Source organism: Lepidochelys kempii, chromosome 17, assembly GCF_965140285.1.
Source record: "Lepidochelys kempii isolate rLepKem1 chromosome 17, rLepKem1.hap1, whole genome shotgun sequence".
NCBI lineage: Eukaryota > Metazoa > Chordata > Testudines > Cheloniidae > Lepidochelys > Lepidochelys kempii.
In genome coordinates, this window is record NC_136396.1 from 1013920 (window position 1) to 1026188 (window position 12269).

The window sequence follows — 12269 nt, forward strand, 5'->3', positions numbered from 1 at the left end:
CCAGGCTCTCCACATCTGTGCATCAAAGTCCCACCAGGATTCCTCCTTGCCTCCAAGCCCCATTTTCACCCAGGGGAAACCAGAATAAAAGTAATTCCTCTGTAGGCATGTGAAGTATGAGCTCCTCCTAAGAGCCACTCACGAACCCTGCCCCTAATTGCAGGGCCACAGCCACTGAGAGGGCACCGAAGGGCCCTTGCAGTCACAGAAGGGACGTCCCCTTCACCTGGGCTCTCTCAAGCGGACAGCTACAGCAGGTAACTCGTGGAGACGTAGAGCATCTGGAAAGGGCATAAACTCCTGAGGGTCTCAGAGCTAGATTCACAGGTGTTAAGGCCAGCAGGGCCTGTTCTCACCATCTAGTCTGGCCTCCGGCGTGTCCCAGGCTAGAGAATCCCCCACATCAAACCCTGCACAAGCCCCAACTAGAGCCACCCTCACAACTTTAAGGCCAGAAGGGACCATCCTGATCATCTCATCCGACCTGCACACTGCAGGCCACAGAGTCTCGCCCACCCCGTAACAGACCCATTAGAAAGATGCTCTGAGATGAAGAACTTACCTCACAGTTCTGGGGTGGAGCCCTTGGCCCTTCCCTCAACTCTGTCAGTCAGAAAATCCAACAGGAACCTCTCAACTCTCTCCCCAGGACCCAGCTCCCAGTGGGGAGAAATGACCCTGGAGCTCCCGAGGGGCACGTCTGTGAAGCTGCAGAGAGCCCATCTGGGATCAGACAATCCCCTCTAGACTCAGCCTCTTCCCACTGACAGCAGCACCTTCTCCATCCCACACGACTCCCTGGCCTCTTGCACCTTTCCCACCTCACCCCTTTCACCTTTTTTAACCACCCCTTACCCAGAGACGGCCGCTCACCCCCAGCTCTTATCTCCCCATTCCCAGCAACGACACATGGAGCTATGTGCTGCTATCTGCTCCATGCAGCCAAAGGCTTCCTCCACGTTTGCCTCCATCTCGGGGCAGCTACCGACACTGTAAATCATTCCAGCCACATGGACCTGCCTCCACACCTACAGGGCACCTCTCCAAGAGGCTCCTGCTCTTCCTGAGCTAATGGTACAGGGACTGCTCCACGACCCCTCCCCCAGGAACCCTATGGGGCTCAAATGCTTGATCTTTGGCTCTTCTCTAGCTTGACTCTACCTTCCTTCTTCCCAGCCACTGACCCTGCTGATGTGACGGCCCTTCTTTGGACAGCTTGATAGGGACCGTTCCAGGATGAACATTCACTAAAGGAGACAAGACCTAAGAAAGGGACTTTCAATTCAGCCCTTAGCAATCCCTACCAGCGTCTCAGTACCTGTATTCACGGGTTGGGCTGGGGCTGTACCCCTCAGTGGGAGCTGACACTGCTCAGCAGGCCCTGTGTGATGAGGGCAGCCTGACAGGCTCTTCCATGCTCCTATAAAGTAGGCTCTAGAATTTTTTCAAAGCATTTGGGTTTAATTTAATAGTTGGTTAAAATGCACCACTTTAAATGGCTGCATGCAGCCTATAGCAAGCTCAGAGGCCCCAATTCCCAGCCTAGCAGGAAAGCAGATTCCCACTGGCCACCCCTGCAACACACTGAATAGTCAGGGGCTTCTCTACTTAATGGCACATTCCTGACGGTGCAATGAGAAGCAGCGAGCAGATCTCTGAGATCACATGGGAATTTGTGCTCTTCCCTGCCCACCGGTGTCAACTTCCTCAGCCACTGCCTCAAAGGCAGGAGCAGCTTCCTGCCATGCAGCCCTGGCTCCCCCATCTCCCCTTTGCTCCAGTGTCTGCAGCTTCAGCATCAGCCTCACACCGAAACTCTCCGCCTTGGCCTGCGAATCTGTCTCTTGCCATCAGCGTGTGCATAAGGAACATCTCTGCCTCGTCAACTCTCGCTCTCTCTTTTCCTTTGCCTGTGTCTCGTCCACCCCTCCCCCCTCCAGCTACTCTCCATGAGGAACTTGGGGGGCAGTTTAGGAGAAAGATGTTATGTACGAGGAAGTTGTGTTGTGGTGTTATTGCCTTTCACAGCTGGGTCACACAACCTACTCTTTGGTACGCTGTGTGTGGAGGGGAACGTACCCGGTATTCAGAGACACACCCTCTTTCCAGCCCGCGCGTGAGTCACACTCTTCACTCGCCAAACCCCTCTAGACAAGGAAGCCACCACACTAATACTTTGCTGCTCTCTAGAATCCAAGCAGAGATACCCAAGATGTGGTTGTGCCATCAACAGGAAGCCCTGCTATTACCCAGGAACTGTGCCACAACATGGCAACCATGGAAGGCACCTCCCCTAGAGAGGTGAAGGAGAAGGAATGTCACCCATGCCCCCCCACTCTCACACACACAGTTCCAAAGAGGGCTATACATTGCCTGTATCTTCCCCAAAACCTCTGTGGTCCAACACCAATCAGACTGTTATGGGTGGGGGTCAGCTCAAAGCAGCCTAGAATCAAGAGTATGGATCTTGGGAAGGGTGCAGCCCACCATTCGCATCACACAGGGGCCCTGAGCCCGTTTGGATGTGGAGAGGACACCCTCTGAATGCTGGGGTTCATGCTCTACGCATGTTCCCAAGCACTTGTCAGGGAGAGGACACCCCTGAGATGCTGCTCTCTGAGTCCCCAGTGCCATGTGCTGGAGCGGAGCGCAGCATTTACCTCTCACACCTTTTCCTGCATCTCTGTCCAACAGGGAAAGCAGCAAGCTGAGGAATTTGGTGTTTTTTATTGTAAGGACTCAAATCCAGCAGTGTGATAAATGCATCTGAGCTACAATTAGGAAGATATATAGCATCAGAATGCGAAGGTCTGGGCAGCGTGGTGAAACGCGGGCTCTCCAGAGCCCCAGCTATGTTTCCCATTATGTAACCCTGGTCATGGGCAGACAGCCAGACTCCAAATGAAAAAGAGACTCTGGCTTGGCACTGGTTCTATTTTCCTATCCTCATTCGGGGTCAGTGCAGTGTCATACAGCTGCAGAGAAAACTCCAGGGATTAAACCTGGGAAAGACTCCAAGACCAGGACCCGGGTTCAAGTACCAGCTGAAAGCAATAAACCAACTGCCACAGCTGGGCTGAGTTTAGACGTTCTCAAAGTCCCCTGACTCTGTCATTTGTGGAGAACTAGGAATCACGAATGTGGAGAATACAGCATGAGCGGAGGCCTTGGGATGGGCAGGCCCACCGGCCTAGGCCCCAGACTCTGCAATGAGCCTTGACAAGCCTCCTCAATAGCCCAGGCCCCGGGATGAGCTAGGATGGGCTGCTGTGTTGCTGCTGATACTGCGTCTGGCCCCCGGGATGAGCCATGGTGCCGGTGCAGGGCCTGGCCTTGGCCCCGGCCCCGGGATGAGCCATGGTGCCGGTGCAGGGCCTGGCCTTGGCCCCGGCCCCGGGATGAGCCATGGTGCCGGTGCAGGGCCTGGCCTTGGCCCCGGGATGAGCCATGGTGCTGGGCCTGGCCTTGGCCCCAGGATGAGCCATGGTGCTGGGCCTGGCCTTGGCCCCAGGATGAGCCACGGTGCTGGTGCTGGGCCTGGGCCTGGCCTTGGCCCCGGGATGAGCCATGGTGCCGGGCCTGGCCTTGGCCCCGGGATGAGCCATGGTGCCGGGCCTGGCCTTGGCCCCGGGATGAGCCACTGTGCTGGTGCCGGGCCTGGCCTGGGCCCCGGGATGAGCCACTGTGCTGGTGCCGGGCCTGGCCTGGGCCCCGGGATGAGCCATGGTGCCGGGCCTGGCCTTGGCCCCGGGATGAGCCATGGTGCCGGGCCTGGCCTTGGCCCCGGGATGAGCCATGGTGCCGGGCCTGGCCTTGGCCCCGGGATGAGCCATGGTGCCGGGCCTGGCCTTGGCCCCGGGATGAGCCATGGTGCCGGGCCTGGCCTTGGCCCCGGGATGAGCCATGGTGCCGGGCCTGGCCTTGGCCCCGGGATGACCCATGGTGCCGGGCCTGGCCTTGGCCCCGGGATGAGCCACTGTGCTGGTGCTGGGCCTGGCCCCGGGATGAGCCACTGTGCTGGTGCCGGGCCTGGCCTTGGCCCCGGGATGACCCATGGTGCCGGGCCTGGCCTTGGCCCCGGGATGAGCCACTGTGCTGGTGCCGGGCCTGGCCTTGGCCCCGGGATGAGCCACTGTGCTGGTGCCGGGCCTGGCCTTGGCCCCGGGATGAGCCATGGTGCCGGGCCTGGCCTTGGCCCCGGGATGAGCCATGGTGCCGGGCCTGGCCTTGGCCCCGGGATGAGCCACTGTGCTGGTGCCGGGCCTGGCCTTGGCCCCGGGATGAGCCACTGTGCTGGTGCCGGGCCTGGCCTTGGCCCCGGGATGAGCTGCTGTGTCACCACTGGCCCCAGCTCCAGCCCCGGGATGAGACGTTGTGCTGGAGGTGGGCTTTCTGGAGACCCGGTGAGATTTCTAGAGACACAGAGATGCACTGGATCCCCACAGCATGCTCCTATGTTTCAATTTCGATTCAGTCCCTTTGATCTGCTCCAGTCCCCAGAGGTGGCACTCAAGGGAATGGCGAAGTAGCGCTAGAAGGGCTGCTCCCAGCTATTCCAACCCAGCCTCTCAGGACAAGGCCTGGAAGGGAATGTGGAGGGAGCAGAGTATGTCATGGATGGAGAACTCACAGCTGTAGGGCGCATGGAGTTGGGAACATTGCACCTCCTCATCGTCCAGCCTCAGAGTCAAGCTCGGCCCTTAGCATTTACACTTTCTCTCCCTCTCCAAGGTCACCTACCCTTGGGTCCCAGGCCTGGCCCAAGGCATTCCCTTATGCTCTGACCCATGATTTACTTTTAGAACATCTTCAAATAGTTCCTGTCAAGGCCCCTGGACTTGATGGCTCTCCTGGTTAGTAAATAGCCCCAGAACCAGAGTGCAGGCCTGCGTCAGTACAAAGCAGGAATGCTAAGCCAGTCATCATGACTCCTGTCCACCCTACACGGGAGACATGCTGAGACTGGGGAAGTGAAGGGAGAAGGTCACCTGGCAGGGCTGAGCTGGTTCTCCTGCCACCTCTTCTCTTCTTCCCTGGAGAGGCACATGTCCAGCCGGGGGCTCCATTTCTAGCGGTCATGGCCTCCATCACACAGAGGTACACAAGAGTGGTGGGAAACAGGCAAAGAACTGTTGTGCTAAAAGAACATCTTGGTACACCCCAAAAAAAACCAGAGACATGCCATGTAAACTACAGCTCACCATATCTGAGGGGGTCTGTCAGAGAGTGGGCAATGGGGAAGAACAGGCTCTAGCCATTGTAGGGAAAGGATCTGAACAGTGGGAGGAGGGGTAGGCCCAGGCACAGCATGAAGAGAGCAAGGCAGGGAAGTGGCTGGGCCTACTGAGCCTTCACCAAATGGTGAAGCTCGTTGACTTCCCAACTCTGGAGCTCTGAGCAGAGCAGCTGCTCGAAGTACATTATGACCCACACCCAGCTACCTCCTATCACCCGGGACCTGCATCTCCAGCTGCTCCTTGGCACTTGATGGAACCATGGGCCACAGTCTCTGATAGGGGCTGGGTTGTAACCCTCACCTTCTCCCTTCTTGATGGGAAAGGGGGAGCTTGCACGTGCTCCTAACCCTGTCAGGGGGCCAGACTGGCTCCCAGCAGCCGGAGGCAGCTGAGGCAGATCTCAGTGTGCACCCCAAACAAGGGAGGAGGTGGCTCCTCCCTGGAACATGCTGAGCGCTGGCTGCATGAACCCAATCAGAAATTCCATCTCGAGGCAAGCCCGTTGCTGATGGCTCAGCAGCTCCCTGCATAGGCAGCGCAAAGGGAGCTCCGGATTGGTGCAAGCGTGCTCACATGACAACTCCGAGTTTGAGTTCCTGCCCAAAGATGGGCAACAGTTCACATGAGCAGGCAACGGTCCCACATCGAGCAGCCGACAAACAGAAAACAGACTCCATCTCCACAAAATGAGGCCCAGCACTTCCTGTGTGAGATTTCCATTTCCTCAGCCAAATGAAAAAGAACTGGAGTGGAGGCAATAAAACAGGAGAGCGGGACTGGACCTGACGCATTGGAGCAGGGACCCATTAATGGTTAAGCCACTTTGCTGGATTACTCTTAATGCGCCTTCCCATCACCCTGGGTTCTGGCTCCTTTGGATTAACAGTAAGACGTGATTTCAGGCTCTGGATCCAGAGTACCGGAGGCAGATGGAAAATCCTGCGGGAAAGCAGTCACGGAGCATGCTCAGATGCTGCTTCGCACACTCCATACTTGGCCCCTTCTCATGATTTTCTGTCCAAAAATATGCAAATTGCCTAGTCCGCATTACGGACTAATGGTCTGGAATTAGCCAGCTTAGCAAATTAACCCTTTGTGACTGGCTGGGCCAGAGGAAATTGCGTTCAAACCAGGAGAAAGGGGTTCCAAGCACAGCGAGCTGCTCAAGGCCTGGCCCAGGCTGCCTGGGGTTTGTCCAGCTCCTTCTCACAGGTGAAGAGAATACAAGCAGCGAGCTGGGAGCGGATTCCACTCTCACAGACAAACAGCTGGCTGGCTGGCAAAGGCCCCGGGGAGATGCACCCCAGGAAATGGAGAGAGATCCCATGTGTAAGCTAGAAATCTGGCCCATCCTTCCCTGACACACTAGGGAACGAAGGGGAGCTATTCACAAGGGTTAATGCTGTGCCCTTGGGATGCCTGCCACCACCCTGAACCACATACACCCCACTTCCAGCCTGCAGCTCTCACTGCTAGGGAAGATCCCTCTGTCACTAACCCCTTTCTCCACGCACAGGGCAGTGAGCGATACCCTCTGCTCAGGCAGTGGTGCTGGGAGACAGAGCGGACCACCTCCGTGAGGGGCAGAAAAGGAACAAGGGGCACCGGCAAGGAGCCCGCAGAGGTGGGCCCGCGCTGGAAGAGCAGGAAGAGCTCACATACTGTTTGGGCAGCTCGAGGGAGGTGGGAGGGGGGTTCCAGGTGTCCGAATGGCCGAGCATCCAGTCCGACCAGACTTTCACGCTGGGGAGGAGCTCCTTCAGATCCTGGGGCAAGGCGGAGACCTTGATATCATCCTCCTCGGCCTGCTCTGCTTCCTGGGGCCAAGCTGCAGAGACAAAAAAGAAAAGCTGGGCCAGGCCCACTGCAGTCCCCCATTCCTGAGGAAGACTGGCTGGATCCCTCCCTCTTGGGGGGGTGTGCGCACGCAAAGGCCACTGAGTACCTCACTCTGGAGGTGCACAGAGAGTGCTTCATCCCCACTCACACCCCCGGCGCAGTGACGGGCCCAAGGGAAGGATGGGATACAGCATCACCCCATTTTACAGAGTGGTCGTGACCTGCTCAAGCCCACGCAGCAAGTCAATGGCAGAGCCAGGAACAGAACCTAGGAATCCTGACTTCCAGGAGTTGTCTGGAGGCACCAGAAAGCCTGTCATGTAGCAGGATGGATGAAAAGGCTAAGGGTCGTGGTGTCTCACCCCCAATATATATCGTGGGCTCTCCAGCTCGGGCAGCCCCACGCTGAAGTCCTGGAAATGCCTGGAGTCAAAGGGAGAAAGAGCCCAGGGATGGAGGAGGGAGGAATTGTCTGAAAACTAGGACAAAACCCAGAGGCCTCAAGAGACAAGAGGTGGTGTGTGATGGAGCAGGCAGTGAGCCAGCCTGGGAAGCAGGGCTGGGCTAGGGCAGGGAGTACATGAGCTAGCATGACACAGGAATCAACTGCAGCATTGTGTTGTTAGGCAGGCTACCAGCACTACCCAGCACTGTGCAGATAGCTCCCATACCTCCGACAGATGCCTTCAGTAAGCTGGTGCAGCGCCTCACCAGCAGGGCAAACATGCAGAGTCCCAGCGCCGTGGCCTGTTCCTGGAGCACTGAGCGACAGTCCTCCGAGAGGCACTCTGAGGAGACAAGCAGAGAACATCAGCTTATGGTGGGGACAGCAGGCCAGGAACGCTCGGGTGCCCCTCACCCTGAACCCACTCTGAGAGACAAGGAAAACTCCTGCCCTCCTTGCCCTAGTGCATGGGCTGGGGGAGACTGCAGGGGGAAAGCCAAGCACCCAGCATGCTCCTTTCCCCCAAGCCAGCTACCCCTAGTAGGAGAGGAGGAATCAGCATGGCTCCAAACAGGGACATGGCAAGGCAGAGACTCCCCCAAGCTCCTGGCAACCACTGCCCATTGGGTGCCACATAGCATGCAGAAACCCTGCCTGCAGAGCCAGCACTCAGGGCTCAGAAGCTCCCACTCAGTCTTCCTAATTCCTCCTGAATGAGGGGAGAATTCCAAAGTGCTAAAATGATAATTAGCTGCATGTTAGATCTCCATCCTGGCTGGCACGTTCACCTCAGAGCTGAGGACAGGGCTCCTCCCAGTAGTTCACAAGTCACACAACAGCTCAGTCAAGAGGGCTTAAATGAAGCTTTCAGAGTAACAGCCCTGTTAGTCTGTATTCGCAAAAAGAAAAGGAGTACTTGTGGCACCTAAGAGACTAACCAATTTATTAGAGCATAAGCTTTCGTGAGCTACAGCTCACTTCATCAGATGCATATCGTGGAAACTGCAGCAGACTTTATATATACACAGAGAATATGAACCAATACCTCCTCCCACCCCACTGTCCTGCTGGTAATAGCTTATCTAAAGTGATCATCAGGTGGGCCATTTCCAGCACAAATCCAGGTTTTCTCACCCTCCACCCCCCCACACAAATTCACTCTCCTGCTGGTGATAGCCCATCCAAAGTGACAACTCTTTACACAATGTGCATGACAATCAAGTTGGGCAATTTGAATTGCCCAACTTGATTGTCATGCACATTGTGTAAAGAGTTGTCACTTTGGATGGGCTATCACCAGCAGGAGAGTGAATTTGTGTGGGGGGGTGGAGGGTGAGAAAACCTGGATTTGTGCTGGAAATGGCCCACCTGATGATCACTTTAGATAAGCTATTACCAGCAGGACAGTGGGGTGGGAGGAGGTATTGGTTCATATTCTCTGTGTATATATAAAGTCTGCTGCAGTTTCCACGATATGCATCTGATGAAGTGAGCTGTAGCTCACGAAAGCTTATGCTCTAATAAATTGGTTAGTCTCTAAGGTGCCACAAGTACTCCTTTTCTTTTTAAATGAAGCTGTTACTCAAGTAGATGCCACATGACCACAACTCTTCCCAACAGAGTTGCCTCAGGGCAGAGAAAATCCCATCAGTGCATCTACACCCAGTCAGAACCCATTTCTGAGGCTGTGAGAGCGGCAGGGAGCTGGCCAGGCATGGGTTACACTTGGCAGGGCAAGGCAGATGCTGTCCCACTCTCCAATCTAGTCAGTCATGGCAGGTGGCAGCTGGGGAACAGGCATTTTAGCATTTCATTACTGGCAACCTGAGCCCTCAAAATTATTTCTCTGCCCTTTTTGGTGGCTTCACCCCCATGCCCCAGTCCCCACTGAGAAAGTGTAAAGAGGGCACATACCATGAAGCTGTCTGGTCAGGGGTCAGACTCAGCAGCAGGGGAGGTGAAGGCCCTATCCAGAGGGAGAGGGGAGGAGGATGGTGAAGGCCATTTTAATCTTTCCACATGGCTCCATGCTTAAGGCCAGGCCAATCATGCTGCAATAGCCCCACTGCCTTAGCACACTGCTGGCTCACTCAGTCCTAGCTGCAGAGCCCACCTGCCTCTCAGCGCACCAAGGAAGAAGTGTAATGCAAAGCACCATGGAAGAACCTGGCAAAAGCCAGGCAACGCTTGTGTTACAGCTAATGCAAACATCCGACCCAGAGATACCAGGCGGTGCTCATGCCAGCCGTATCAGCCACAGCAGAGGGGACCAGTGACTAAGAGATTCCTCTCCCCATCTGCCCTCTGAACACAGACATGTTCTCCATGACTGACTGACTGACTAACTAAAAATCCATAATAATGCATCAGAAAAAGAGAAGGGACATTAAGCTGAACCTCCAAAGCCATGGCAGGCTGCGGATCTCAGCTAGGCACAAGAGCCCTAACCCACAGACACACAGACCCCATTCCTGCAGGGATCACGGAAAGGCCTGGGCTCGGGATGGCGCAGACTCTGTGGATTTTCAGAGGAGATAAAACTATTTCAAAGAGGTGGGAAGGGGGTAAGAAAAATCAAGAAAATGAGGAAAATTGAGAGGAAGGCCTGAAACCTTGTTTTTGCCACATCTCATGTTCTAAGTAGATGCAAACGAGTTTAGTACCTGGATGGGAGACCACCATTCAGTGGAGGTTGGCACTTCAATAGGGGGCGCTCTTATCTGCGAGGCTGTGCTGAACCTTGCCCCAGTGTGACAGCAGGGGGTGCCAGCTTTTTCTGAGGATGTGACCACTCTGGGACATTAATGCTCACTCTCATGAAACCTTTCCCACAGTAAGAGTGAGAGCCCCAATGTCCTGGCCATAGTCCAGTTCAAGAAACTACATTCAGCTTCCCTGGAATTCATCCCCCATGTTTAATTAGATACTAGATTTTCCTTCACTTCCTGTCCTAAGTTGTCCATCCAGGAGATGGCTGCATCTAAGTGGTGGGTGAGCCCCCTGTATGTACAGCCCCAAAAGCACTTTGGGATCCTCCCAGATGGAAGGCACTACATAAACCTAAGAGATTAATATATTAAAGACAAAGGAAATGACCCTTTGAAAAGCTCTGGGCATTCCAACACAGCCCTCAAGATGACATTTCTGGAACAATGCCCTAGGGGCTCTGGGCAGTTGTCTCCCGAGTCTGATTTACACTCACACCCCATGCTCCCCACCTGGAACCACACTAACTCATCATCTAATGCAAGTCCAGCTCTTACACCACCCTGAGAACAAGCACTGGGCTAGCCAAGGCTGGCCTTCACAGTGCATGAGATTCTCTGCAAATGCCAGAAGGCTGCAGTGGGTAGGATCATAACCCTAGAGCCCAGGCACACCACCAAAGACAAGCAGCTGTCCTCCCACTGCCCCCCAAAGAAAACACCAACCAATCCTGCTTCCTGTGAATGCACCAGTGCTGGGGGGGGGGAGGAATCCCCAAAATTGGTGTGACCATCCCACATCTTGACAGATGAAAGGAGACGCAGCAGAGCCAGTCTGTCAGTGGTGCTTAGCAATGGTATGGGAAAAGAGCCTGATGCGTGAGCAGCAGACCTTCCCACAGTAGCTACAGGTCCACTCACCAGAAGGAGGTTGGAGCACACTTTGCTTCCTGGCTTGCCTGCGGGCCTCAGCTTGGGCTCTCCGATAGCTCTCTGCGGTGAATGTATCAGCCTTGACCCGGCTTCTCCAGACTGAGTGGTTGTGGACAGGGTTCTCTCAGTTGCCAGGGGGAATTCTGAATTTCCTGAGAGCTTGCTTGACCGTGTCGCTGTAGCGGTGCTTTGGCCTTCCTCTGCGATGTAGGCGGTTCTTGAGTTGACCAGAGAGCACAGCCTTCGGCAGACGATCTTGAGGCATGCACTCCATGTGTCCCAGCCAGCGAAGCCTGTGAGCATCCAGTATAGTCTACAGGCTGGAGCTCTCAATGATCTCATTGTTAGTGATCCATTGGTCCCAAGTAACTCCAAGAATCTTTTCTGAGACAGCAGAGGTGGAAGCTGATCAATCTCCGCTCCTGCTTGGAGTACGTGACCCAGCTTTCACAGCCGTAGAGGGCGGCATGGATGACAAAAGCCTGATAGACACCTTTGTGTTCATGGTTAGCAACTTGTTGTTCCAAACACGTGAGGTAAGTTTGCCAAAAGTGACAGAAGCTTTCCCAATTCTAGCATCAAGTTCCCTATCGAGGTTAAGTGAGCTGGTGAGAACGGAGCTGAGATAGCAGAAGTGATCCATGTTATCCAGAACTTCATTACTGACATAGATTTTAGGTGGAATATTGGTTCCTTGTGACATGACAACTGTTTTCTTGATACTGATTATCATGCCAAACTTGGTGTATGCATCAGACAACTTGTTCTTTATGACCTGCAGTTCATCACGTGAATGACAGATGAACGTGGTGTCATCTGCGAAACACAGATCCTGAACAGTAAGCTTGACAATATGCCTTCTACTCTGAAATTGTCTGATGTTAAACAAGCTGTCGTCCATCCTCCATTCAACTGGTATGCCAGATAGATCATTTCCAAATGTGTACTTAAGAAGAATAGAGAAGACGACGCCAAAGCTGGTGGGTGCGAAGATGCAGCCTTGCTTCATACCAGTATCAATACTAAACTCGGATGCTGTTTCATTTTCACACTGGATGGTCGCCTTCATTCCCTCGTGGAGCTCCTTGAATAGGGACAGCACCTTTTGTA

At 54.7% G+C, this 12269-nt stretch overlaps 1 protein-coding gene across 6 annotated transcripts in view; it reads right to left on the minus strand.

The window, feature by feature from the left end:
* The window catches only part of SMG6 (SMG6 nonsense mediated mRNA decay factor), a 165353-nt gene that overhangs the window by 70536 nt on the left and 82548 nt on the right, over nt 1-12269 (minus strand). For all 6 annotated transcript variants that reach the window (XM_073315354.2, XM_073315350.2, XM_073315355.2 and 3 more), the window contains 2 exons: nt 7748-7864; nt 6900-7065 (listed from right to left, as the gene is read on the minus strand). In XM_073315354.2, coding sequence (XP_073171455.1) covers nt 6900-7065; nt 7748-7864 — 283 coding nt within the window. The remainder of the gene's footprint in view (nt 1-6899; nt 7066-7747; nt 7865-12269) is intronic.